Below are 26,437 nucleotides of genomic sequence, written 5' to 3'. Positions count from 1 at the left end.
GTCACCATGTGCCCAGGATCTCATGCTGTGCAGGTGATGCCTCCTGAGCTCCTGTCCCTAACACCCATAGAAGGATCAATGGGCCATGCAAGGACATCCCTTATCCTATGGGCTGCTCGTGCCAGAGCTGTGTTCCCTTTCCAGAGTGCCTCCAGCCTCTCTGCCTCACTCTGGTAAATCCTTTGGACTCAGACGCAGACCCACATCTCCAGCTCTGCAATATGGTGCTTGCCCTGAGTGCTCCTCACCCTGTCCTATGCCCAGGAGATGTTCCAGCACCACCTCACCCATCCCTCAGCATCACCTTGTATGGGCACTGCAAGGAGTGCACATAGCTAGGAGGGGAGGGAAGGAGGGATAGATGGGTGAATGGATGGATGGAAGGATGGAGGGAAGGGGAGGGGAGGGGAGGGGAGGGGAGGGGAGGGGAGGGGAGGGGAGGGGAGGGGAGGGGAGGGGAGGGGAGGGGAGGGGAGGGGAGGGGAGGGGAGGGGAGGGGAGGGGAGGGGAGGGGAGGGGAAGAATGGATGGGCAAATAGGTAATTAGATGCATAGACCTTAGGGGACAGTGTCATTCTGTATGCTTCAGAAGAAGGAGAAGATCAGTGTACTGGGAGGATCTTTGCTTCCTCTGGCCCTTGCAAGCATCTTCACCAAGTACCCAGCCTGAGAGCTGTTTTCTGCTCCTCCCAACTGCCACCCCCTGGGAGCAGGCAAAACCTTCCTGTTGTGGTCAGAACCAGGAGGCCAGTCACTAAATATAGACTGTATCAGCAGGTTGGTAGATGCCGAAGGGAAACCTGAGCAGTGGAAGACGGGAAGAAAGGAAGCCCTGCCTTGCCACAGGGCAGCCCATGGGCCTGTGCCCTGGGCTAACTGGCTGAGACAAGGGAGGAAGGGGGGGATGTGTTGGGCTGTTGCAGAGTTCTGCTTCTGCTTTGCCAGAAGGAGAAGCTGTGTTCCCAGGCCTAGCTGCACACACAGGCTTGGTCGAGGAGGACCTTAGTTACTGGAGTGTCGCTCCATCTCCCCCGCTGTAAGTTTGGGGACCAGACAGCCCAGAGATGCAATGAGGGGATCCCCCATGGCACAGAGCTGAGCCCCAGGAGCTGAGGAGGACTGAAGATGGTGAGAGATCACCCTCATACATCCCCTGCATGCAGGGAAGGTTGGGTAACAGCAGAGCTGGGCTAACCACACAGATCTCTTGCGAAAAGAATGGCACTAAAGAAACAGGTGGGTGAAAGAGCAGTGTCCGTGTCAGGCAGGAGTCCAGTGCCCACCAGCCCTGCATTCATCCCACCCCCATCCTCTGTTTACAGCATCAGATGTGATGCTGCTTCCCTGCAGGACAGAGGTGGCTTTTGGGATCCCAGAGTTTCAGCCACTCATCTCTCGTGTTCATCCGCCCAAATTCCTCAGCAGTTTTCTTTTAGCCTTTTTTTTTTAGCCCAATTTGGCCAATCGTTATCCTGCCTTCCCAGCACTCCAGTGCTAGTGGATGGTGGATGTGGCACCGTGTCTGATCACTTGCAGGGCACAGAGCTGCATGCCATGTGTGGGTCTGGGGCGGCAGCCAGGGACCCCCATCCATGACATTGGAACAGGACTCTCGCTGGGGTGGAGCGAAGGAGACAAAGTGTGAGGGGCAGCACCCAGAGGAGGGCAGAGCCTGCAGAGAGGCAGGACAGGAGGGTGGGGACAGGGCTGGGGACCAGAGGGCTGGCCTGGAGGAGGGACCGGCAGTGGGAGGCACAAGCTGGGTGCTGCTGTCGCTGCAGGCTGAGCCCCCTGCCCGGAGGGGACACCTGGACATCGGCCTTGCCACCATGCCACCACTGCGCTGGAGACGACCCTGCTGAGCCCAGAGGTGAGGAACAGCCCTGAGGGTGCAGGGGATGGGCAGACTTGGGGACGGAGCTCTGTGGGAAGGGCCCGCGCCCAGCATTAAGTGTGGGTTTACACAGACAGGAGCAGTTGTAAGGGTGGCAGCCGAGCTGTCCCCAAGGGCCACCCCAGCACCTTGCACTCAGCCCTGTGAGGAACTCTTGGGGCAGCGAAGCAGATCTGCGCACAGATCCCGCAGGGTGATACGGCCACGAGAAAGGGAGAAATTGTCCCATTTCAGTAGAAAGCCTCTGGGCAGAAGTGGGGACAGCCACTCCACACAGAGCATCAATCTCCACCCCATCAACAAGCAGCCTTCCAGCTACAGTGTCCCCATGCCCAGCTCCCCACGCCCTTCCCGGCCATCTCTTGTGTACTGTCCTTGTCACCACAGCCTGGTGCATGGCCCCCCTTTTGCACCCTCACATGGGAACACTCACAGACAGCCATTCTTCTCCCCTGTGCTCCCCATGATACCCCCTCCCATGGTCACACCAGTGGGCAGCGGTGCAATGCGGAGCCTGGGACAGCCGGGATGCAGCCTCCACTGAGGGGGGACAGGGGATGCGTGGGAGAGCACAGGCAGCAGGAAGGAAGCCTGCAGTGAACAATAGAGGGAAATGGAGGAACTGGAAAAAAGAGCCAGTGGCAGCACACTCAGCGCAGATGGTTTAGTGCAGAGCAGCATGATTCATGGGAAAAAGGCCCTCAGCACCCCACGGCTGCATCCAGCAAGGGATCTGGGGATGCGGGTCCCTGGGTGGGTGGGCACAGTGCTGGGCTCTCGTCTTGTGGGTTCCATCCCCCTCGGCCTGCCTATGAGTCATGCTGACCTCTCTCATGCCCTCGCCGGCAGATTATGGTCTGGCCCTTCCGGCAGCAGAGCCCTCCCCGAGGCGGCCAGCACCAGAGCTCGTCCCCTGGGAGGGGCCCAGCTGCTGCCCCCCAGCCGCCATCAGCAGCCCCCTCCATCCTGTCCCTGCACTCAGAGCAGCCCCCAGCCTTGGTATCGTTTGCGTGCTGGCAAAGCGGGATGAGGAGCTCCAGGGAGGGGTGGAGAAGAGGCTTGTGGCTGGGAAGTAACAGGATGCAGTCCTGGCTTGGGGTGCTGAAGGTAAGAGGCTGAGGGGAGGGAAGTGAGGTGGGGGGGATCCTGCGTGTGGCCAAGTCCGCAAATTCCCTCCTACTGCCTCTTCAGTTCTTCCCTCCCCTCCTTCACCAGATGATGGGCTGAGCACCGTTACAGAGGCACCACAGGGCCATGAGCTCACCGTGTACTCCTGACACAGACATTGCAGACTGGCTGGCCACCATCCACCTGGAGAGATACCGGGACCTTTTCAAGCAGCATGGATTCCACCTGGCCCGAGATGTCTCTGCACTGGACAATAAGCAATTGCAGCAGCTTGGCATCACCGCCACCGGGCACCGCAAGAGGATCCTGAACTTGGCAGAGAAGACACGACTGCTTGGGTACCCCCAACCCCGAGCCCCCCAGATGGGTGAGGATGCTACAAAAGCAGAACCAGGAGCGGCCGCTGATGCCTTTGGGATGCAGCAATGCGGTGCAATGCCCAGTCAAGCAATGCCCCCACAAAAGGACCTGGATCCTCCACTGGTGAGGCCGATTCCCAAGCCGAGGACGGTTTTCTATCGCCCCAAGTTGGAGCAGAGCTCAGCAGCCACACCATCAGCACACAGCCCGGACAGGGAGAGGACAGCTGGAGCCTTTGTGGTGCTGGAGGGCTTTGTGCCAGGGGAGAGCTCCACGGATCTGGAGAGTCCGGGGACAACCATGGGCACAGGAACATCCCGGCTGGGTGCAGGGGAGGACGCACGACTCCCCACAGTCCCAGACCATGGAGAGACACAGGAAACACCAGAGAAGCCCTGCCTGTGTGTCCCATCTGTGCCACCACGGCTCAAACACAGGACCCCAGTGGCCGAGCTCAGTGCTGTGGGAGCAACAGGCAGACCGCCCTCAGTGCCAGGCGTGGGACAGGGCAGGATGGAGATGGTGTCCAATGTCATCTACGAGGGGCTCAAGTCACCACTGGAACCTGTGGGGGACTCAGGACAAGAAAAATGTCCCCGGGGCCAGGCTTTCACTCAGGATCCATCCCCACAGGAGCTGACGCAGCTGGACAGGAAGCCTAAGTAAGCAGAAGCTTTCCCTCAGGAAAGACAGATTCAAGGGCTAACTGCCCCCAGAACCTCATCCTTAGGGAGCATTGCCCTCCTCATGCCTTTCTCAGTGGAGGTTAGGGGGGAGATATGTTCTATGGGGAAGCTGGAACCCACCCTAGTTTGGGGAGGGATTATGAGAGCAGCAGGGGTACGGGTTTCCAGCATGGAATACTGCTGGCCAGGACCTCTGGCTGGCTTAAGTGGGATACAGGGTGGGAGATATTGGAAGGGATCGGGCTGGGGGAGGAGAAGTATCCCCAGGAGATACAGCCTCAACAGGTAGAAGAGAGCAGGCACACCACTTGTTGGACATCCCAGGGGACAAGCCCAGGCTGAGAAATGGGCACATGCAGCTTCCAGCCCCTCAAACCAGAGAGAACAGGATAAAAGCCCAGTCACAGCTACAGTAACCCCTCTCCTGTTTTCCAGCAGGGCAAGCTGGCCTGGAGGGGGTCTGCCCCCCATCCCACAGAGACCTGCCAGCAAGACAGGTGAGAGTCCCTGGCCCACCATGTGCAGTAGGGACCCCACGGTGTGCCCAGAGGGAGCGTGGTCCCAGGGGGAGGGTGGACTCAGAGCACAGTTCCTGCAGGTTTGGGCTGACATCTCTGCCGTGTGAGGTGCCCTGATTGGATGGGTTGTGCAGTGGGGGATCACTCTGGGGGGGTCCCCCAAGTGTCGGCAGGTTGTTATCCTTTTCCAGCACCACTGATGGCCTTTTCTCCCCATGTCCCTGCCTGCAGAGCTCAGTGAGCCACCCATCAGCCCATACAGTGAGACCACCTTTGTGAACACTGTCCCAGCCCGGGAGCAGAAGGTGAGAGGGGCCCATGGGGCCAGAATCTATTCCCTGGCATAACCAGTGGCCACTCTGTATCCCCCATCTCCTGAGAGCCACCAAGCTGCAGGTGGTGGAACTGTGGCACCAGCTGAAGTGTGACTGTTGTCTCCTCCCAGGGCACAGATGTCCCTTCTGGGCAGGACTATGAAGCAGTGACTGAACGAGAGCTGGAGCGAGAAACACAAAGGTAGGCAAGGGAATGATGAGGGTGCATAGAGGACCTTAAAAATGCTTTCAAAATGCACTTTCCATGAGTCCTGATAGCATCTCAGAAAGAGGAAGGAAAGTCGCTCTTCCCATTTCAGACGGGGAGGGTTCCTTTTCCTGTGTTGCTTGCAGAGAAGGGAGCTGAGCTGTGGCTCTTCTTCTTGTGGCTGCTGTGCCTTCATGTTTCTGGTGTCAGTGCCTGGCCTAATCCAGGGGGATGGTCAGCCCAGGTGGCACAGCTACATGGGTCACAGGTAGGGGACTGCAGATAGCAGGGAACAGGATTTCTGTGGCTGGGAAGGAGCTGCAGTCTCTGATCCTGCAATGCAGAGCAGGGCTGAATGCTGTTTGCAGTCTCTGTTTGGGGCTTGCAGGGATCTGGAATCCTGAGCATCCCTAGGGCATGGACGGGGTGCCTACAGCACTGACAATGCCTCCAAGGAGTGTTTGCAGCATAGGTCTACTGGGAAGAGCCACCACAGGGACCTTCAGTATGGTGTCAGAAGCAGCCTTCACAGGATTTTCCTCTTATTGGAGCTCAGAGAGTTGAAGAGAAAAAAAAACCTCTGCAGACCTTCTGGGTTCTGCTGCTGGACCAAATGCGACAGGTGTTCCCATGCTTTTCTTCTGAGATACCCACCCTAAACACTTCTCCCCATGCCTTGGGGCTCTTTCCCTGCAGGACATGAAATCCCAGGCATGATGTGACCCTGCCAGCTACCAGGTGCCCACCAGCAGGCTGATTGCCTGCCCAATAACCCCATCTGAAACAACCAGATCTACCTACAGCTCCTCGTCCTTCCTCCATTACCAGTCCTTCATCTTCCACAACTCTGCCATGTGAGCAGCAGCAGTCTGAAGCTGTCCAGCTCAGTGCATCCCAGCTGTCACCCTCCAGGCTTTGCAAACCTAGAAATTCCTGTAGATCTTCCTACTGGCTCTGTCTCATGAACCCTGCTCCTGGGACTGAAGATGTGGTGGCTGGAAGGTGCCTCTCTGCCCTCCTCATGCCACTCACGACCTCCAAATTGTCCTCCATGGAGCAATGCAGACCCTCAGGCAGAAATTGTGTCAGGGTTGGGAATATCCTTGCTGTTTTTCCTGGAGCCTGGTCTTTGTCCTGTAGTCAGGCCCCAGTGCTGAGGTGTCCCTGCTGCCATGGGCCTCTTCCTGCCCATCACCATCACTCCTGGGCAGCTCCCATGTGACTACCTGACATTTTCCAGTCTGTTTCCTTTCTGGGGAAAGAAAAGCGCCTGGCTGACAGGACTGAGGGAAGGGGCAGGCTTAATGGTTTATTTTTGTAATTTCCTTTCATTGTTATGGCTGGATGGGCTCACCAGGCCCTCTCTAACTACAGCTTCCCAAGAAAACAAGGCTGATGCAGGAGCTCCACTGGCCCAGAGTCTGTCCTTCCTTTGGAGCTAAATGATCTTTAGGGTACCTTCCAACCCAATCCATCCTATGACTCTGATTTCCCAGAGCTTTGCAAAGCATTTTAGCTGGACATGAGGAAGACAGATGGAGCTCCCAGTGCCAAGATCTTGGTGATCACCAAGCCCTCATCCCATCCCACTCATGGAGATGCAAAGACCCGATCAGATCAGTACCCCAAGGAGTTCATGATGAGGCCAGAAGCAATGTGAAACATCTCCTGATTTTCTCATGGCCCCATTCCTTGCAGGACAAGCAGTGAATACAGCAGCGAGGGGAGGAGTGAGGATGAGGAGACACGGACCAGGCTCATCGAACGCATTGCCCAGAACGACACAGAGGGATATTCCACCGTGGATGCTCCGCGGGCCAAGGGCACCTCATTCAGCCTGCCACCCCACCTCTATCCTGACGAGGTCCTAGACGACTTGACCATCTCTCCCTATGCAAGCTACACCTCACTGTCTGAGCCCCGGCCTGCCATGCTCAGCGGTTGGTTGGACAAGCTTTCCCCACAAGGGTACGTGCTCAGCATGGGTAGTGACAGGTCCCTATTGTTAAAGCCCCCTTGAGCAAGGCTGGTGAGGTAGACACCTCACTTCTGGGACTCCCAGAGCCATCCTGAGTTTCTTGGGTCTTGGTGCTGCAAGGATTCCTGTGCATCGTCCTGGGGTCTGTGCAGATGTGGGGCCTGTGTGCAGTTGTGGGGCACTTGAAGGACCGTCTGTCTCCTACCAGCCTGTTTCTCTGCCTTACCAACAGGAACTATGTCTTCCAGAGGCGCTATGTCCGCTTTGATGGGAAGAACCTGATGTACTTCAGCAGTGAGAAGGTGAGAGTGGGTGGAATGTGGGCAGGAAAAGCTGAGAGTGCTGGGGATGTTCAGCCTGCAGAAGGCTCAGGTGGATCTCATCCATTTGTATAAACACCTGAAGGGAGAGTGTAAGGAGAACAGAGCCAAGCTCTGCCCAGTGGTGCCCACTGCCAGGACAAAAGCCATTGGGGACAAATTGGAACTCTGAGCATCAGAAAGCACTTTTGTGATGTGCGGGTGATGGACATTAGCAGTGGGACCCAGAGAAGTTGTGAGGACTCTGTCTTTGGAATCTCCATCCTTAGAGACACCATATCCTTAGAGATACACAAAAGCTGTCTAGAGGTGGTCCTGGGCACTCTGTTCTGCGTAGTTCTGTCTGAGCAAGGGTGGGACCAGATGGTCCCAAGGGTCCTTGCCAACCTCAACCAATCTGTCACACTGTGACACCATGTGATCTGCCATGCCCCCTTGTCCCCCTTGTGTGAGGATCCAGCACAACTCCAGGATCAGCACAGCAGAATCACTATGTCTCTGTGCCCAGGATTCAGTCTGGCACTATGTCAGTAGAACGCAAAGAGAGTGGGACCATGCATTGCCCTGGACTAGCTGCTATCACAGAAGGCTTGCAGCCAGCCTTGCCTTGTCCCTCACTGGGACTTTGGTACCAGTATGCCCAGTAAGGCAGATGCAGGAGTAATAGGGCATAGAGATGCCCTACAGGAAGGGGAAAGTGGAGTGATCACACCTGCTGCTCCTTCCAGGAGCCCTACCCCAAGGGTGTGATCCCATTGCCTGTCATTGAGATGGTTCGCTCCACCAAGGACAACAAGTTCCAGGTCGTCACCAGCCACCGGATCTTTGTCTTCCGTGCTGAGAATGAGAGTGAGTGAAAACCCAAGCTGGGAACAGTCAGTTCCCTCCCTTTGTCCTGCAGCTCCCACCCTGTCCCCAGACTGGCTGAGACAAGTGAGAGACACCTATCCCTGCCATGCTCTGGCCATGCTGGGGCGAAGGGATGGGCTCGGCCCCACTCCTCCAACCTTGCCCTCCCTGCAGCCCAGAGGAACGAGTGGTGTTCCACACTGCAGCAGAAGGTGACAGATCAGCACCTGGTGGGCACTCGGCCGCGGCCCCCCAACACAGCTCACTGCCAGAAGTCGGGCACCCTGGAGCTGAAGGGACAGAAGTCCAAAGTGTTTGCAGTCCTCAGCCTGCCTGAGATGTGGCTGTACAAGAGCGAGCAGGTTGGTGGCAACTACAGAAACCCCCACCTCCTGTATGCTGAAGTGTCTTAGCACCCTGTTGTTGTTTGCTTCTGGATGCCTCATTTCCATTGTGCACTAAACCACAGCAAGTAGTTTTTGCTCAAACTGCTACCTGCTCTACCAATATGCCTGACTCAGCAAGGCCTTTAATTTTAAGATTAACATATTTGCAAGATGCTTTAATCCAGACTAGATGGGATGGAATGAAAGGTCCCAGGTCTTGGTGGTCTGGGTGCTGGGAATAGGGTCCAGAACCAGAACGGGCATTGCTCTGATTTGCAGTTCTTTAAAATGGGCATTGGCATCTGCCTGATTGAGATGCGTGGCTCCACCATCCGTGAAGCCAAGAACCGCACCTTCGAGCTCATCACCCCCTCCAAGATATTCAGGTAAAAATAGCATGGGGATGGGGATGAGAATGGGAATGAGAATGGGAATGGGGATGGGGATGGGGATGGGGATGGGGATGGGGATGGGGATGGGGATGGGGATGGGGATGGGGATGGGGATGGGGATGCGGTGGGGTGGGGATGGGGATGGGAAGGGGAATGGGAACAGGGATTGGGATGGGGATGGGAAGGGGAAGGGGAATGGGAACAGGGATTGGGATGGGAATAGGGTCAGGAATGGGGATGGGAATGGGAATAGAGATGGTGAGGTGGATGGGAATAGGGATGGGGATGGGAATTGTTCAGGGAGCAGCTGGCAGCTGGAGCAGGATGTACGAGTGTTGGTTGCTGGTGCTGCAGCTTTGTGGCAGAGTCAGAGCGGGAGAAGCGGGAGTGGATGGAGGCCCTGCAGGAGGCCATAGCTGAGACGCTCTATGACTATGAGGTGGCAGAGAAGATCTGGTCCAACAAAGCCAACAGATACTGTGCAGACTGCTGGGCTCAGAGCCCAGACTGGGCATCCATCAACCTCTGCGTGGTCATCTGCAAGCAGTGCGCAGGCCGGTGCTTCTCCCCCGTGGTGGGCAGGGTGTGGGTACCCCTTGGGTGTGGTCAGGGCCATGGGTGCTCACTCGCCTGCTCCCCACAGGGCAGCATCGCAGCCTGGGCTCCAACATTTCCAAGGTGCAAAGCCTGAAGCTCGACACCAGCGTCTGGTCCAATGAAATCGTGCAGGTAGAGGTGCTCAGGGCTTCTGTGGGCAGTGCAGCAGCCCCATGAGCTCCACTGTGATGCAGGGATGCTGGGTATCCTGCTCTGCCTGCTGCTGATTGCAGGTCTCTCCCACAGCTCTTCATTGTGCTGGGCAATGATCGAGCCAACAGATTTTGGGCCGCCCGCATCCCTGCCACAGAGGTCCTCCACCCAGATGCCAGCACTGAGCAGAGACGGGACTTCATCTCCCGCAAGTACCGGGATGGGAGGTACCGCCTGCCTCATCCACACTATGCCTCCCACGAGGACGTACTCCAGGTAGGGGCCACGTCAGGGTGTGTGGGGGGTACCAGGGTGCTGGGAATGACAGGAATTACTCCGGAACTCAGTCTGAGTTGTCAACACATTCTGCTTGTCTGATGTCCCTATAACCCTATGCTGGGCTTGGGTGTGATCTTGTGACCCTTGAAGTGGGATGGGCTTTCCATCAGTCAGGATGTGGTCCCTATTGGTGTATGTCTCATCCCAGGCACTGTGCACTGCAGTGGCAGGACCAGGTTTGCTCAAGACCATCCTGCAATTCTTCTCCGCTGCGGAAGCTGGACTGGCAGCTGACCCCAAAGCCCATGAGGTAGCCCCAGTAGTTGAGCCATGGTTGGACCTGGAAAGCAAAAGGAACCATGCAGGTAACTCAGTCCCCTTCAGTTTGTAATAGGGCAGTTTCCTTCTTGCCACTGCCCCAGTATCCCAGAGCTCAGGACAGCGAGGACACCAAGTGACAGCTCCATTGCACCTCTCTTCTAGAATGGGGCAGGCTTCTGGATCCCCTTTTTTGGGGATTCCCTCATGCCTGGAGCACTCCTTTGCCTATAGCTACACTAGCAAGGGACTCACTGCCCCCTGGTACTCATTTTGGGGAGCGCCCACTCAATGCCATTCCTCACAGGGGTACCAGGTCCGGAGGGTGTATACAATGAGATCACACAGCCGGTGGCACACAGTGGGTACCTGCACCGGTCCATGGCCCACCCCCGCCTCCCAGGTGCCAAGAAGAGCAGAGAGGGTAAGTGTAGGGAATGTGGAAAAATGGGGAGCGTGTCTGAATGTGTGTGGTTCCCACTTCAATACCACTTACTCCTTCATTCCACAGACTTCCAGCGCGTGTGGTGCTCACTGGAGAGAGCCCTGCTCATCTTTGAGACGGAGAAATGCACTGAGCCCCTGAGCCACATCCAGAGTGGGGATCTGCTCTCCCTGGGTGTGAGCAGAGCCCAGCCCCTCTCCAGCCCTGGTCCCACTGAAAGGTACCACCAGGATGTCCCCTAGCGTGGGTGGACCTGCCCGTCCATGGTTGAGAGCCCGTGGGCATGCAGGAGGCAGGGATGGGCATCACTCTGTGCTCGGTGTCTGGACACATAAAGAGCACCTCTGGGTGCAGGGTGGGAACAGCCCTGACAGGTGGGTTCATCCCCTGCAGGTTTCACTTCACCCTTGAGCTTTTCCTCACTGGTGAAAAAGTGCAGCAGCTGGGAGCTGACAGTGCTGATACACTGCAGGCATGGGCCAGTGCCATTGGAAAGGTGAGCTGGGCTCTGTCTATGCTGCTGTCCCCATCCTTGTGCAGGCTGAGCCCTGCCTTCACCATCTCACCTCTTGCTTCATCTCACAGTGGTTCACTCCTGTGAGCTGTCACTGCCTGCTGGGCTACGAGTTCCAGCGTGTGGGCCAACTGCGTTACAAGTGCATGCTCAATCCCGAGCGCTGGCAGCGAGCCTTCTTCATCTTGCAGAAAGCCCACCTCTTCATCTGTCCTGCCGAGGAGGATGGGGCTGAGGACAGCATCAACCTGCGGCGGCTGCAGGAGCTCAGTGAGTGCCCAGGCTGAGTGCGTGGTGGTGGATGTGCCTGGCTCCGAGCTCATTCTTGTCCCCACACAGGTCTGGTGCCCCCTGCAGAAACGCCGGAGAAGAAGGAGATGCTGGTGTTGGTGGAGATGGGGAGGTGAGATTTGAGCATGGGAAGGGTGGAGAAGGTGCTGGGGTAAAGGTACTGGTGTGTGTATAGAGGATGATCCTGAATCTACTGTGGAGATGCTGGTGGAGTGGCATGGCTGTGGCCAAGGGGCTTGCAGAGGTCATTCTAGCTTGGGATCCCTAGGGGGTGGGTGTTCATTGATCCAGCCTGGCATATGGGGCAGGAGGGGACAACCCACATCCCTGGAGAGACCTTAATTCCCAATTCACCACCTTTGTTGTTCTCAGGACATTTTACCTGCAAGGCCTGTCACGGGCAGACACAGCAGCCTGGTATGCTGACATCCAGGCATCAGCAGGGGGCCGGGGCAATGCGCTGCGGGACCAGCAGCTGAGCCGTGGGGACATCCCCATCATTGTGGACAGCTGCATTGCCTTCATCACGCAGTATGGTGAGCATGGGACCATGCCCAGCACCTATGGTGTGACCGACTGCATCTGGATAGGAAGCATCACCCACCTTACACCCTCCCTTGTGGGAACCCCCCTGAGCAGCATCAGGCCTTTGTGACCCTGCTTTCCTTCCCCAGGACTGCGCCATGAGGGGATTTACCGCAAGAATGGAGCCAAGTCCCGGATCAAGGTACTGATGGAGGAGTTTCGACGGGACGCTCGTAACGTCAAGCTGCGCATCAGCGATAACTTCATTGAAGATGTCACTGATGTGCTGAAGAGGTTCTTCCGTGAGCTGGAGGACCCCGTCTTCACCCTGGAGCTGCACCCACAGTGGAAGGAGGCTGCAGGTATGTCCCTCACCCCATCCGTTTGCCCAAAATAGGGTCCCGTTGGCGTGTCAGCTCTGGGGCCATCAAATACAAGGATGGTGGAATAGACTGCCCGAAGTAGTTTTGGATGCAGCATCCTTGGAGGTGTTTAAAGCCAGCTTGGATGGGGCTCTAGATAGCTCGATCTGATCCACAGCAGGGGGATTGTAACTAGATCATCTTTAAGGGCCCTTCTAACCTAAGCTATATGATATGATTCTACTGTCCATGATTTTTCCTCCCTCCAGCAATCTCCTCTAAGCCCCAGCGCCTGGAGCGGTACAAGGAGCTCATCCATCGCCTGCCTCGCCTCAACCGCAAGACCCTGGCTGCGCTGATTGGGCACCTCTATCGGTCAGCCACCTCCCCATGGGTCCCCCAGTTTGATGATTTCCCCAGGGCCAGCCCGCAGGGTGGAATTTCGCAGAGAATGCTGGCTTCCATCCTTGTGGACCAGGCAGAGCCCAGTGCTCCATGCCAGTGTTGGGAAATTATGAGCATGCGTGACAGCTCAACCATTCCAAAAGTTGTCCTACTGCAGTAGAGAAGTTTGAGAGTGGGGAACACCCCCTTGTAAGATGTCAGTTTCACCGAGGGCACAAAAAAAACTGGAAAGAAACAAATTCCCATCCCTGACTCAGAGCACTGTGTGATTGCAGCCTGAAGTTCTGGAAACAGGAACTTCATGCCTAACATATGGGGAGCTGAGAAGAGAGGAGGTGGTTTTTGGGTAGAAGTGGGCAGCTGGGGCTGGCACACCTCCAGACCTGGCTAGCCCCTCACCCCCATGCTTCCTGCCCCAGTGTGCAGAAGTGTGCAGACCTCAACCAGATGAGCACCAAGAACCTGTCGCTGCTCTTCGCACCCAGCCTCTTCCAGACTGATGGCAAAGGCGAGCACGAGGTGAAGGTGATGGAAGACCTCATTGATAACTACGTCACCATCTTCAACGTGAGCTGTCTTTGTCCCTCCACCCATGCTGGCCCCCTGTTCCTCACTCTTCAACACCCATACTGGCCCTGCCCCCACCCACAGCCCCCTCATGTTGATGTCATGAATCTTCTCTCTTTCCCTGGCAGATCGATGAGGATCAGGTGTCCCAGATGGATCTGGAGAACAGTCTGATCACCACCTGGAAGGATACCCAGGTACTGGGGTGTGCTTGCTCTCCCCAAATCAGGGGTCCAGGCTGGTGGACCATCAGCTTCCACTCTGAGTCCCCACTATCCCAAAAGTCCCCATACTGAGGCCAAACATTTGCAAAAGGGACCTTCTCTCCCTTTTCTACCCTTTTGTCACCTTGAGGCTCAAGCCCAAATCCCATTCCCCAGTATACCTGGGGACAGGAGATGTGCAAAATGCTCACACCATCACCATGCCATGGCACCAATGCCATCCTTCTCCCACAGCTCTCACAGGCTGGGGACCTCATCATTGAGGTTTACCTGGAGCAGAAGCTGCCCGACTGCTGTGTGACCCTGAAGGTGAGTCCCAAAGGACAGACACATCCAGGAAGGGCAGTGGGACATGGGCTCCTGGCACAGCTTGTCCCCAAGTCCCATTCTGCCACCACCTACCTGATCATCCTATGTGTCTGGCCCCAGGTGTCCCCCACGATGACAGCAGAGGAGCTCACCAACCAGGTGCTGGAGATGCGCAATGTGGCAGCTAGTCTGGACATCTGGCTGACCTTTGAGGTGCTGGAGAATGGGGAGCTGGGTAAGAACCATGGGTATAGTGTGATGGGATGCTCTGGGGGAATTTGCTGCCAGGAGCAGGGAGGATGGTGGCTGGAAAAGGGAAAGAACACAGCAGTGATGGTGTCCCTGCATTTTCAGAGCGGCCCCTGCACCCAAAGGAGAAGGTTCTGGAGCAGGCGTTGCAGTGGTGCAAGCTGCCAGAGCCCAGTGCTGCATACCTACTGGTGAGGAAGGTCCCCATCGGCGAGGGCAGCTGCCTCTTCACAGGTGTGGTGACAGCGGATGGGCCCATCACCCATGAGTGGCTCCAGTCGGGACTCACAGAGGAACTTTCCCTGAAATCTCCAGCCTCCTGACCCACATCTCTTACACTGGGCAGGTGCCAAGCGTGAGACCCCCAAGTGTGGGCTGCTGAAATGCCGTGAGGAGCCCCCCAAGCTGCTGGGGAATAAGTTCTACGAGCGCTACTTTGTCATCCGTGACCGGCAGCTGCTGCTGCTCAAGGAGAAGAGGGTATGGAGGGGACACAGGGAAGTGGGGAGGGGGACCCTGGGGACTGTGGTGGCACTAGGATGGCCACAAGGGTCAGCTGGACTCTCTGTCCCCAGAGTGCTAAGCCAGAGCGTGAGTGGCCGCTGGACGTAGCCAAGGTTTACATGGGCATTAGGAAGAAGCTGAAGCCACCAGCACCGTAAGTGGGAGTATCCTGGATTTGGCTGTGGAGCACACAACCCCTGCACAGTGCTGCACTGGCCCCACTGCCTGACTTTTCCTTTCCCCAGGTGGGGCTTCACGCTGAGCATGGACAAGCAGCAGCTGTAAGTATCTGTCCCAGTCATGCAGGGCTGGGTGTCCCTGGGTTTAGTGGAATCAGGACAGCCAAATTTGGTGCTGCAAGGTTCTAGGGTCTTGGCTGAGCTGGTGGCTGGCTGGGGTACCCAACGGACAAAGAGGTGGGTCCTTGTGCTGCCTGGACACAAGGTGGGGACCACGCTTTGGGGGAAATCCACCTCTGAGCCCCCACAGATCTCTTAGAACTGGGCTTTAATGCATGCCATTAGCAGGTCTGTGCCACCTGCAGGGCAGCATCACCCTCCACTATTTGCCCCACCACTGCTTCATCCCCATGCAGCCCAAACCAGGGTGCTCCAGGGTTCTGAGCAGAGCTGCTTCCCAGGGCCTGGTGTAGCTGTTGCCTCACACCAGAGCTGTTATTTGGACATACAGGGAGTTTGAAGGCTGTTCCCAGGGATGCCCACCAAAGAGAGTTGTGCTGGCAGCCCTGGGTTTGCAGGCAAGGTGTCAGGGGGACCTGGACCCTGCTGTCCCTGCTGCCTGCAGCTCTCATCTGGCTCCCCTGCAGATACCTAGTGTGCACGGGACAGGCGGAGCTGTGGGACTGGATCACCAGCATCCTCAAGGCTCAGGTGAGTGCAGGCAAAGCTGGGTGGGCAGGGGGGCAGCAGGGCAGCCAGGTGTGACCCTGTACTCCTGGCATGCAGCACGATGACCTACGCCCCGTCATCTTGCGCCGCCGCTCCTCCTCCGACCTCGCCAAGCAGAAGTTTGGCACCATGCCACTGGTGCCTCTGCACGGGGACAGCACTGATGCCACCATGCTCTCTGCCAATCAGACCCTGGTAAGAGCCTGACACCGGTGTTCCTGAACCCACCCATGTCATTGTGCCCACCCAAACAGGAGCTCTGGGTGTGTGTACCTGTGTGTGTTCTATGTGTTGCGCTCATGTCTGCTGACCCCAGGCCTGTTTAGGCAGGTGTCCCCACATCCCTGCCACCAGGTGCTTATCTCTGCCTGTCTCCTCTGTTTCTAGCGCCGTCTGCACACACGAAGGACTTTGTCCATGTTTTTTGTAAGTACCCACGTGCATGGGATGTGTTCATGCTCGCTTTGCATTGTGCATAATGGCTCCAGGAGATGCATCTGAGCTGCTCTGCACACACTGTAGCCACTGTCCTACGTGTCCTGTGCACGGTCCTGTTGTGCATGCCCAAGAGCAAAGAGGTCCAGCCCTGTTCCCAGCACCTCCCAGAGGAGCTGAACATAAGAAATGCAAGGCAGCAGGTTTGGGTGCTGCTTTCCATCAGATTGTTTCTTTATGTGCCTGGTCTTGCCTCACCTGGCTTCGTGCATTGTGCACCCATGGCCTTCCATCCCAACACTGCCAGGGGCTATGGAAACAGTGCCATTGCTTGGTGGCGTAGATCTGATCCCAAATGAGTCCCAGGTGGTTCCACTGGCCAAAAGGGTAGCAGGAGCATGTCCAGAGACCCAGAGCAGCATGTGTGGGTACACACTTAGGAGCATCAGCCCCACAGCAAGGAGCCCAGCTCTCCAGGCAGCACCCTTGTGCTGGGCACTGTCTCACTCTATCCCTGTGTCCCCAGCCCATGAAGGTGCATCAGGACTCCCTGGAGGAGCAGCAAGAGAAGGAGATGGACACCGAGCCTGTCTACGAGGAGGTGGGCAACTTTCCTGAGCTGGCCACGCTGGAGCTGCAACAGAGACTGCTGGCGGACCCCTCACCTGTACCCACCATGGACAGATCCCAGAAGCCATCTTCATCCCCTGAGCAGCCCCCAGCCCCTGTGCTGCGCTCCTCACTGCCCCCCAGCCCAGCACAGAGGCTGCCAACTCCTTCTGTCACCAAGGCTGTGTCTCTTGAACGGGGCTTAAACCTGGAGTGTGACAAAGCCCCATCCTGTGGACTCAGAGCCACCCTGACTGCCTCTCTGGAGAGGAATCTGGAGTCACCCACAGTGCTGGCCAGGGACCAGGAGCAGACGGCCATGTTGGGGCACGGCTCCAGCTCCGAGACCTCCATCAGCACCAAGAAGAGGAGCGCACAGCCATCCTCACCCATCAGCGACAAACTCATCCAGGAGCTCAGCAGCATCATCCTCAAGAAGAGTGACAGCCAGACACAAGGGACAGGGACAGGAACAGGGACAGGGTCAGGCCAGCCAGTGACATGAACTGGAGTGGCCACCGACCTGGGGGTCAAGTCACATCTGGTGGCAGCAGTGACAGTGTCACAGAGTGGGCACCCTCCTCCTGGCCTCACCCCGGAGCTGGGCTGGGAGCAGGGACAGACAGACGGGGACCACGCATGTCTGCGTGCGTGGGCAGCACATCAGCCACCGCTGTCAGTCTCAGCACCAAGGGAAGCAAGTCAAAGCGGAAGTAAAGCAGAACTGCAGTGCTCCGAGCATGGGCTGAGGACACGTAATGTTGGAGACATGGGGTACACAGGGTGAAGGTATCACTCTGCAATCAGCCCCCTGAGCTCTGCCCAGCATCCCCTTCCTAGCCCCAGTTCCATTGGGCAAGGCACCCATTTGCCCCCGCTGTCCCTTCTTGCATACATCGCGGTGTACTTTGGGTGGTCCCCAGCAGCAGAGTTGGCCATGTGTGCGCAGCGCGTGGTCCTGGCGATGGAGGATGGCTCCTGCTTATCTGGGGTGTTTACACCTTCTCCTTCCAGCATCAGGGAGAAATAAAGGTTTATTTGGATTCTAAGGGGTTCAGTAACTGCAAGGTGTGTGAGGAGGGCACCAGGCAAGGTGGGGGTGGCAGAGACAGGGACGGGACTGTGCAATAGGAGGATAACAGAGGTCTTGGAGAAGTGACTCTGTCCCTTTTGGGGCTGTTCCCAATGGCATAGGGTTAGCTGGGGGTAACTCTGGGTTGGAGCTGCAAAAGGGTCTTCTTCACATGGAGAACATGGCACAGTGTCTCTAGCCCTGCCTACAGCTGGCTCTGCTCACTGGACCGCAGGGGCAAGGCTGTTTTCTTCCATTCCCCCCTTTTCCCCAGCCCCCAGAGGCAGCAGCCAGCCTCCAATATCCAGCCCCGAAAATCCTTGGAGATGTAGAAATAGAGGAAGGGATCAAAGCAGTTATTAAAAGCACTGAAGGCCAAGGCCAGGGTGTACCAGCTGTAGGTGATATTGTTGCAGCCCGTGTCCTGCTGCAGGTAATGCATGAAGAGCAGCACGTTGCTGGGGGTAAAGCAGAGGAGGAAGGCCAACAGGACCACAGCCAGGACACGCACCACATGCCCGTAGCTCTCCTGCTTGACCAGCAGCCGAGCCAGGATGCAGCCATGGGAGATGATCATGAGCATAAAGGGAACACCGAAGCCCAGCCCCACCAGGCAGAGGAAATAGTGCCGGAAGAAATTGTCTTTCCCTTGGACATCATGGCACGTCGTGATGTTCAGCTTCGAGATGTGTTCTGTCTGTGGGTAGAACAGCAGCGGGCTCACACTCAGCACCACCAGCAGCCAGATGGCCACGCAGACACCTGCCCTGCCCCACATCCCCGTGGAGCCCTTCCAGAGGAACGGGTGGGCCACAGAGACATAGCGCTCCACGCCAATGCACGTGATGAAGAGGATGGAGGTGTACATGTTCCCATAGAAAAGGGCCACCATGGTGCGGCAGAGGTAGTCCCCAAAGAGCCAGTGGTTGCCCAGGAGGTGGTAGGAGATCTTGAAGGGCAGCAGAAAGATGAAGAGGAGATCAGCAGCGGCCAGGTTGAGCAGAAAGATGCTACTGGAGCACCTCCTGAAGTTTTTGGCCAGGACCCAGCAGGCCAATATGTTAGCAGGCAGCCCCACAAGCAGCACCACAGAGTAGAGGGTGGGGAGAAGGATGGTGGTCGTGGTGCTGTTAAGGAAGGATTCCAGAGAGGCGTCTGGGCACTCAGCTTCTTCACGGGGGGTCAGGTGCCAAAATGCCCGCCCTTTGCTGTGTGCTACAGAGGATACAAGGAGTCAGACTGGGCTAAGAACAACCTCCAAGTGCCCCCTTCCCAACTTGGTCCGCATGGCAGCTGTCCCAGGGACCCCCCTCCCTGCAGAGCCACCAGGAGCTGGTGTCTCTCTGTCTTACGGCAGATTTGGGGCACAGGAACCCTGAGCATCTGCTGGGATGGGACCTAGGAATGGCTGTGCCCTGGTTTGGGAGACATGGGACAAGGGCACCAAAACCAGGACAGAACTGGGACACAGCCACCTGTGCATCATCCCATGTATCCCAGTACTGAGCTGCCTCTGCTCCCCAGGGCATTGGAGACCCACAGACCCTGTACTTCTGGAGCACTGCATGCACAACGTGCCTATGGGACTACACATGGGGACCAGGGGAAGATGTCCTCCCACAGCAGGGCCTGAGTCATCCCAAGGGTCTGCAGTACCTGAGCTGTCCCCCTGACACACAGCCATCCCCTCCAAGCGCCAAGTTTTAGCATGCCCCACAAGGACCCCCCTGCTCTGCCCCTTTGCCCCTACCCACATTCAGCCTCTGCCCACATCACCTGCATCTCCATGCCAGGACAGCCATCAGAGCACTTACCCAGGGGCAGCTGTGTGGCCAAGCCGAGCAGGAGGGTGACACCAAAGCCAGCAAAGCCATGCGATGACACAAGCTGAGCCATATCTGTGGGGTGGCCTCTGCAAAAGCTGCGTCCCCACTAGTGCCACGGGCAGGGCTGGCCCTGCCACACGTTACCACAGCAGGATGTCCACCAGGCCCTTCCTCTTCCTCCTCTGCCGCTTGTCCATGCGCTGCCTTTGTCCACTGTGGACACAGGCAAAATGTGTGACCGTCTCGCGGATATCACTGAGACATGCAAAGATGGGGCTTTCCAGACACAGGAAGGAGGAAGCAGGTGCTACGTAACTCTGAAGGGATGGTCTGCAAACCGCAGCTGCAAGGGCAGCAAAGATATATCTGTAGCAAGCAGACATGCGCTGAGTCCAATGGCGCTATTGGGCTGAGGAGCCTGATTTGTCTCTATCCCCTTCCTAGGTGCTGGGTGGCTCCACTCCATGTCCTCAACTCTCTGTGTCTTCCTGAAGCAGAGGGGAGTGACAGCTTGGTGACACAATCCCAGACAAAGCATCATGCAGGGAAAATGCCAAACCACGGCCAAAGTGCCATGGAGGGGTAGAGGGGACAGCGGGGAGCCCTGTGGGGGCAGAGCACGGGATGAAAGTGACAGCAGAAGGAGAAGTGAGCAATAAAGGGGGATGGGGACAGAAGGGTGTGGGGGACATAGGGGACATGGGGTACTGAGGAGCACTGTGGCACTGCACAGCACCACACACGTATCCCCATGGCAGGGCTCAGCCAAGCTGGCAGCTGCACCCTTTCCATATGATACAGAATGGGGCTGCCAGCACACCACAGGATCATTGGGATCATTGCCCTGCCTGTCCCCACACAGCAGACAGCACAGCGCTCCCCATGTCCCCATCAGCAGCAGGGTTGCAGGGCTCCCTATGTCCTCCTGTCTCCATATCCCCCTGTTTCTATGCCAATGTGTCCCTTGTCTCCCTGTCCCTTTCCTCATCCTCCTGTTCCTGTGTCTTGCTGTTCTTGCGTCCCCATGTCCCCCTGTTCCCTTATGCTGTGTTCTCATGTCCCCATGTCCCCTTACCACTGTCCTCTGTCCCCTTGTCCTCATGTTTCAGTCTCCATATCTGCCTATCCCCCATTCCTGTGTCCCCATCACACCCTCCCACATATCCCCATGCCCCCAAGTCGCTGTGTTCCACCTCCCCTCTCCTCATGTCCCACATACCCCTATACCCACGTAGCCCCCATCCCCCCATCCTTGCATCCCTCCATCCCCCTGTCCACATGATTCCAAGTCCCCACACCTGCACACTCCTTTCCCCTACATCCCAACATCCCCATGTCCTTCATCCTCATGTTCCCAGTGTCCCCGCATCCTCTCGTCCCATCCCGGCGGCGGACGTGGAGGACGGAGCATCAGGAAGGGCGGGGAGGGGAGGGGGCACGGCGGGGAGGGGGTGGGACCTGCATGGGGTGGTGTGGGAGTGGCCTCTCGGTGGGTGTGGCCTGTAGTAAGTGGGCGTGGTCTGTGATGAGTGGGCGTGGTCTACACGGAATGGGCGTGGCCTTTAGAGAATGGGCAGGGCAGCGCGGTAGGCGTGGTTTGTAGAGGGGGCGGGGCTTAGAGCGGAGGGGCGGGGCGGAGCCTCAGTTCCGGGCTACGCACACGCGCTGCGGGGCCGGGTGCGGGGTTGGGGAGATGCAGCCGCCGCCGCGCAAGGTGAGAGCGGGGTTGGGGTGCAGTAAGGGTGGCATCGGGATCTGCGTTTGGGGACTGCAGCGGGAATGGGAATGGGGATGGGGATGAGGATGGGGATGGAGACGGAGACGGAGACGGAGACGGGGATCGAGACGGGGATGGGGACGGGGACGGGGATGGGGACCCCCGGGCAAGAGCTGAGCGTTCTGCCTGCAGGGGAAGTTGAGCCAGGTGGTGAAGCTCCATTTTGCCGAGCAGCTGTGCGGGCTACAGAGCAAGCAGCAGCGGGATGCCGAGCTGCTGGAGGACATCAGGTAAGGCCATCCTCAGCCCGCTGAGGTGCAGGCATGGCCGTGTCACCCGTGGGGGTGGTAGGGAGAGGTGGCCCCATTGCCACCCACTGCCCTGCTGCCTTGTCCCACAGGTCCTACAGCAAGCAGAGGGCTGCGATTGAGCGGGAGTACGGGCAGGTAAGGGTGTGTGGGAAATCAGCCCTGCAAACAGGGCTTGGATGGGGCCCTTGGGAGGAAGGGTCAGCGCAGTGCCAGCCGGGAGGGATCGATGCATCCTGGAGCACTTTGCTGAGCATGGCACAAATGCAGTCTGCTGAGTTTGGGGGCACAGTGGAAGTGCCCAGGGGGAGGAAGCATTCCCACTCCTGTGTCTGCTGGGTCATCACAGGGCTGGCATGTATCTCAGCTCCTGGGGCTTCCCACTGCATCCCTCGGGGTCTGCACTGAGCCTCCCTTTCTGTGTCCCCTCTTCTCAGCTCACTGGGTTTTGGCAGTGCCACTATCCGCACTCCCCCTGATCCCTCTTCTCTCCTCCAGCATCACCCCGGGGGCTCTGAGAGGGGCCCGGCCCCTCACTGCACTGTGCCTTCTGCCTCTTTCCTGCTGCCCTGCTGCTTTCTCAGCCACTTACCTGCTCTGGGCTCTCAGCACAGATCTCGGTGGGTGCAACACCCCATGGGGGCCATCTCCATGGGGCAGAGGGTTGGGTTGCTCTATGCTTGGGGCTGCTCCGCCTTCACAGCTGGCATCAACCACCAGTATCCCCTTCTTGGTCCTCACCCCTGAAAGCTGCAGCATGTGAACTTTCTTATGCCTCCTGCCCCAAGGCAGCATTATGGAGCCAGCCTTCACCTCATTCCCCTGCATGGGCAACCTGACCCCCTGGGATGACCATTGGGTGGGGGGGTCCTCCCCTACCCCCATCCTCTGAGCCACAGCAGGGTGCCCATGAAGGAGTGGTGACAGCAGTCTGTCCACAGGCACTGCAGAGGCTGGCAAGCCAGTTTGTGAAGAGGGACTGGCAGCGAGGCCGCAGCGATGCTGGAGACTCCAGGTGGGCTATGGGAAATAGGGACAGGGACAAGGGGTTGACATGTGGCCTTCCAACCGGGAGGTGACAAACACCAGGCTGGATTTGGGTGCCCTGAGGATGCAGCACTGGGTGGGACGTCCCCACAGATGTGGTACCTGGGGCTGCCTGTCCCTGTGGGCATCCCCAAAAACCTTGTGGATGCAAGGAAGCCCTACAGATTGGCAAACTCTTTTCCCATCCCTACAGGAGTGTCTTTTCTGTCTGGAAGGGCATTATTGAGGGGACTGCATACACAGGGCAGGCACGTGTCACTGCCTCTGAAAGCTACCGCAGCCTTGCTGCTGAGGCCACCAAGAGCTCCCGGCTGTCCAAAGAGAGGATGCTCAAGAAGGTATGGGGTGAGGGGACGTCCTGCAGGGCTGGGTGAGGCGGTAGAGATATGTCCCAGGTCTCATGTCTCTTCCCAGAGCATGGAGCAGCTGCAGAAGGCGCAGGCAGAGCTACTGGAGACGGTGAAGGAGCTGGATAAAGCAAAGAAGCAGTTCAGCCACCTGCAGCGCAGTAGCGAGGTGGCCAAGGATAAGGCTGCCGACGTGGAAGCACGGTGAGCAGGGAGGGAACAGGGGCTGCCATGGCAGCACAGGGGATATGCTATGGTCTACCTGCCCCAATCCTCACTAGACTCCGTAAGAGTGACCGGAGGATTTTCCACACCAAGGCCAGCCTGCAGAAACTCAGTGCCAAGGTGAGCAGCACAGGGATGGCACGGTCCCTGAGCATGGGGACAATGTGTCACCTTGCTGTCCCCATCCCCAGTTCTCCATGCAGATGGCGGAGTACTCAAAGCAGCGGGCAGGGGTGCAGAACGAGTATGTGCTGACGCTGGTGTCTGCCAATGCCCACCTGGAGCACTACTACGATGTGGAGCTGCCTGCCATCATGCAGGTGGGGGCTGTGTGGGGACACAACGGTGCTGCAGGGACTCTGTGTCCCATCACAGTCACCCAATGGGTGCAGGGTTGTCTTGTGAGGCTGGTCTCGCTGGCAAGTTTCCATGCCTGTGTCTATGGGGATGTGCTGTCCGTAGGCTCTGGATGGGGATCTGTATGAGCGGCTACGCGACCACCTGAGCACGGCTGGCCGGGCAGAGGTGGAGAGCTGTGAGATCACACAGGATTGGTTCCAGCGCATCTCAGAGGCGGCTGCACGGGTACCGCCACTCATCCCATCTCTGTGCTGAGTGGCACATGGTGGGGATGGGAGTGCATCCTCCAGCCCCTTATTCTCCCCTATGAAGGTGTGCCGGGACCAGGACCTCCTCCTCTTCCTGCAGGACCACACCGCCTTCACGCTGGTGCCTGAGCAGCGCTTCCAGCTTGATGGCATCCAGGAGGTAGATATGAGAGTCAGTACAATATAGGCTACTGCACACCTGGACCCTTCCCAACAACCCCATCCTCGCCTAGGTGTCCCTGCTGCAGCCAGAGGATGGCGGAGCCAGCCTGGAGAAGGAGGCACGGCGCTGGGCCATGCGGGCAACACGAGACAGCAAGAACAAGGCACATGGCGAGGAGGTGGGCACACAGCCCTGGCTGTCTCTCCCAAGGGGTCTCGGAGGGTGGCTGCTGCAGCCTCATCTTGCTACCCGTGCAGGTGCTGCAGAGGCTTGAGGCCAGAAGGCACCAGGTCCCCGAGGCAGAGGTGGCTGCTGTGGAGCGGCAGATGGAGGAAGTGCGAGAAAACATCTGGAAGGCGGAGGTGGGTCCCACGTGTGTTTAAGGTGCCCTCAAGCTTCATCACCTCCTGGGTGTGGAATTATGCTGGGATGCTGTGCTATGGAGCAGCCACCCTGGGGACTGGGTCTGTGGAGGAAGGGGTGAGGCTGGGCTGTCCCCTGCTCCATAGACATCTCCATAGTCACTGAAGCATCCTTCCACTCGCAGGTTGGCAGGGCGAAGGCAGAGGCACGGTTGGCACTACTGCGCACAGCGGGGCTGGATGTGGATTCCTGGCTGGCCGGGGCTGTGCGGGCAGGTGGGGAGCTCCCACGCACCCCCAGCACAGAGGTATCCACGGGGCTGGACCCCACTGAGTTTGATGACTATGACAGCGATGAGACGTTTGAGGAGGCTGAGCCTGGGCATGCTGCTCGCACCTACCCCTACACTTGTCGGGTCATCTTTGGGTACCAGGTAAAGCCACCGGTGCCATGCATGCATGGGGATGACACTGCCAGCCTGGTTGTCACATGTTGTCACCTGTCCCCTGCAGGGCTGCCATGCAGATGAGCTATCCATAGCGCAGGGAGAGGAGCTGGAAGTTATCGAGGATGGTGATATGGAGGAGTGGGTGAAGGTGGGATCTTCCATCCAGCTTGTCCCATTGCTGGGGGCCTGGGGCCACATCACTGAGGTGATAATGTGATTTCTGTCCCTTCCAGGCTCGGAACAAGGCAGGGCAGGTCGGCTATGTCCCTGAGAAGTACCTGCTGTGCCTGAGCTGTGTGGGCAGTGAGCCGGGTTCAGCTGCCAGCACTGGAACCACGGGACCTTCGGGGGCAGCCCTGCAGCGACAGCTGTCCAGTATTATGGCTGCAGAGCTGGTCCTGGAGCCCGGAGGTGGGTATGGGATGGGGACATGGAGCATCATGCTGGGCCAGGGCCAGGGGACCACATCTTGAGGTGTTGAGCCACTCTGCTCACAGCTTGGCTGGTGCGAGCCCTGTACGACTATGAGGGGCAGAGCCCTGAGGAGCTGAGCTTCCCTGAGGGAGCCATCATCCGCGTGCTGCCCCGTGCTGAGGATGAGGTGGATGATGGCTTCTGGACTGGAGACTTTGATGGCCGAGTTGGTGTCTTCCCCTCGCTGGTAGTGGAGGAACTCACTGGGGCACGGGGCATGGCCGGGCAGGTCAGTGATGGTGGTGGTAGTGATGGTGGTGGTGGTGATGTCTGGGGGGTTCTGTGCTCTGCCCACCCACTACACTGTGTGTCCCTGTGCCTGCAGGAACTTCCCTCACCATCTCCACCACCTTTCTCCCCTCCTGGCCTTGCACTCAGTGCCAGCCTGGGTTCCGGTCCTGAACCACTGCTGGAAGGTGAGTGCCAGAGGGGTGGCCCTGGGGGCACTCAGAGCCTGTCTGAGCCTTCTGTGGATCTAGTCTGCAGGCAGGAGGGCACAAGCAGCGGGCAGAGCTCTCCAGACCTGGCAGCCAACCGCATCCGTCCGGTATGTGCCCCTTTACAGTGATGCTCTGACCCCCAAACCTATCCCAGAGCCCAGAAAAGGGCCGGAAGAACCCTCTGTGCTGGGGTATGGTGTGATTCTGGAGGGGTTCAGGGCAATGGGATTCCCTTTCTCAGCCTGAGGGCCCCATGTCTGTTCTTCTCCCCACAGCTCCGCGCACCACCCCCACCGCCTGGCCGAGCCCCCGACCTGGAGCAGGACCTCAGCTGACCCTGGGTTGCCCAGGCTGCAAAATCTTTGCCCATCCGCACATGCCTCTCACCCCTGGGCTATTCCCAGTGGTGCAGAGGGGAGCAGGACCCATGGCACAACCTGCTATTCCTTGAGTTGGTCTCCTTGGGGGCCACATCCTGCCCTGCTCGTGGGGCACTGCTGCACAGTGTGGGGCAGGCATGTCCCTGCCTCTGCCTCTCGTCCATGGCATCACTTCCCTGGGGCCTCTGCTCCTCCCCATGCTGTGCGCTGCACTGTGTCCAGCGTGGGCACAGAGTGGCCATGCCCCTATTAAAACCAGTTCACCCCACCGTTGTGTTCAGCAGCTTTAATG

The 26,437-nt window shown here is 58.0% G+C and overlaps 3 protein-coding genes across 11 annotated transcripts; 2 read left to right on the top strand and 1 right to left on the bottom strand.

The window, feature by feature from the left end:
* Positions 1–1,661: 1,661 nt before the first annotated feature.
* Positions 1,662–17,776, top strand: ARAP3 (ArfGAP with RhoGAP domain, ankyrin repeat and PH domain 3). 5 transcript variants are annotated; one of them, XM_090150635.1, is made up of 35 exons: positions 1,663–1,870; positions 2,744–3,001; positions 3,110–4,044; positions 4,504–4,565; positions 4,818–4,891; positions 5,032–5,102; positions 6,807–7,076; positions 7,319–7,388; positions 8,135–8,255; positions 8,430–8,617; positions 8,921–9,027; positions 9,388–9,587; positions 9,677–9,762; positions 9,877–10,059; positions 10,271–10,427; positions 10,688–10,804; positions 10,892–11,045; positions 11,219–11,321; positions 11,411–11,609; positions 11,679–11,742; positions 12,003–12,166; positions 12,305–12,517; positions 12,787–12,892; positions 13,342–13,489; positions 13,618–13,686; positions 13,948–14,022; positions 14,143–14,257; positions 14,377–14,505; positions 14,618–14,751; positions 14,847–14,929; positions 15,021–15,056; positions 15,602–15,665; positions 15,741–15,878; positions 16,071–16,109; positions 16,645–17,776. In XM_090150635.1, the coding sequence occupies exons 3-35, from the start codon at positions 3,149–3,151 to the stop codon at positions 17,230–17,232; spliced, it is 5,223 nt and encodes a 1,740-aa protein (XP_090006761.1). In that variant the 5' UTR covers positions 1,663–1,870; positions 2,744–3,001; positions 3,110–3,148; the 3' UTR covers positions 17,233–17,776. The 5 variants fall into 5 exon arrangements, with proteins under 5 accessions (XP_031453824.2, XP_090006761.1, XP_090006762.1 ...); XM_090150636.1 differs by having other exon boundaries at positions 3,086–4,044; XM_031597963.2 differs by lacking the exon at positions 2,744–3,001 and having other exon boundaries at positions 4,507–4,565.
* A 101-nt stretch (positions 17,777–17,877) lies between these two features.
* On the bottom strand, positions 17,878–21,062 carry LOC116231948 (proteinase-activated receptor 3-like). 3 transcript variants are annotated; one of them, XM_090150639.1, is made up of 3 exons: positions 20,924–21,062; positions 19,614–20,113; positions 17,878–19,014 (listed from the first exon to the last, which is right to left on the bottom strand). In XM_090150639.1, the coding sequence occupies exons 2-3, from the start codon at positions 19,693–19,695 to the stop codon at positions 18,005–18,007; spliced, it is 1,092 nt and encodes a 363-aa protein (XP_090006765.1). In that variant the 5' UTR covers positions 19,696–20,113; positions 20,924–21,062; the 3' UTR covers positions 17,878–18,004. The 3 variants fall into 3 exon arrangements, with proteins under 3 accessions (XP_090006765.1, XP_090006766.1, XP_031453825.2); XM_090150640.1 differs by having other exon boundaries at positions 19,614–19,968; XM_031597965.2 differs by having other exon boundaries at positions 19,614–21,062.
* Positions 21,063–21,232: 170 nt separating this feature from the next.
* FCHSD1 (FCH and double SH3 domains 1) lies at positions 21,233–26,413 on the top strand. Of its 3 annotated transcripts, XM_031597957.2 has the most exons (19): positions 21,233–21,339; positions 21,535–21,632; positions 21,743–21,788; positions 22,592–22,665; positions 22,891–23,035; positions 23,112–23,248; positions 23,326–23,389; positions 23,461–23,589; positions 23,732–23,854; positions 23,942–24,037; positions 24,111–24,218; positions 24,298–24,402; positions 24,588–24,836; positions 24,916–24,999; positions 25,085–25,262; positions 25,349–25,554; positions 25,651–25,741; positions 25,805–25,872; positions 26,041–26,413. In XM_031597957.2, the coding sequence occupies exons 1-19, from the start codon at positions 21,319–21,321 to the stop codon at positions 26,098–26,100; spliced, it is 2,082 nt and encodes a 693-aa protein (XP_031453817.2). In that variant the 5' UTR covers positions 21,233–21,318; the 3' UTR covers positions 26,101–26,413. The 3 variants fall into 3 exon arrangements, with proteins under 3 accessions (XP_031453817.2, XP_031453816.2, XP_090006764.1); XM_031597956.2 differs by having other exon boundaries at positions 25,651–25,872; XM_090150638.1 differs by lacking the exons at positions 25,805–25,872; positions 26,041–26,413 and adding an exon at positions 25,891–26,013.
* The last annotated feature ends 24 nt before the right edge of the window (positions 26,414–26,437 follow it).

The sequence above is a fragment of the Phasianus colchicus genome, chromosome 15, assembly GCF_987193195.1.
Source record: "Phasianus colchicus chromosome 15, bPhaCol1.hap1.1, whole genome shotgun sequence".
Classification (NCBI taxonomy): Eukaryota; Metazoa; Chordata; class Aves; order Galliformes; family Phasianidae; genus Phasianus; species Phasianus colchicus.
The sequence above is the reverse complement of the archived record's forward strand: the minus strand, read 5'-3'. Positions and strand labels throughout refer to the sequence as shown.

Excerpts from the sequence above, each read along its gene's own strand:
- ARAP3 (XM_031597961.2), top strand. The coding sequence starts at position 3,149 with ATGAGCTCACCGTGTACTCCTGACACAGACATTGCAGACTGGCTGGCC. Across the intron at positions 12,893-13,341 it reads CTGATTGGGCACCTCTATCG|TGTGCAGAAGTGTGCAGACC; the intron begins GTCAGCCACCTC and ends TTCCTGCCCCAG. Across the intron at positions 13,687-13,947 it reads CCACCTGGAAGGATACCCAG|CTCTCACAGGCTGGGGACCT; the intron begins GTACTGGGGTGT and ends CTTCTCCCACAG.
- LOC116231948 (XM_031597965.2), bottom strand. The coding sequence starts at position 19,695 with ATGGCTCAGCTTGTGTCATCGCATGGCTTTGCTGGCTTTGGTGTCACC. Across the intron at positions 19,015-19,613 it reads GGCCACACAGCTGCCCCTGG|CACACAGCAAAGGGCGGGCA; the intron begins GTAAGTGCTCTG and ends TATCCTCTGTAG.
- FCHSD1 (XM_031597956.2), top strand. The coding sequence starts at position 21,319 with ATGCAGCCGCCGCCGCGCAAG. Across the intron at positions 23,855-23,941 it reads TCTCAGAGGCGGCTGCACGG|GTGTGCCGGGACCAGGACCT; the intron begins GTACCGCCACTC and ends TCCCCTATGAAG. Across the intron at positions 24,219-24,297 it reads ACAAGGCACATGGCGAGGAG|GTGCTGCAGAGGCTTGAGGC; the intron begins GTGGGCACACAG and ends CTACCCGTGCAG.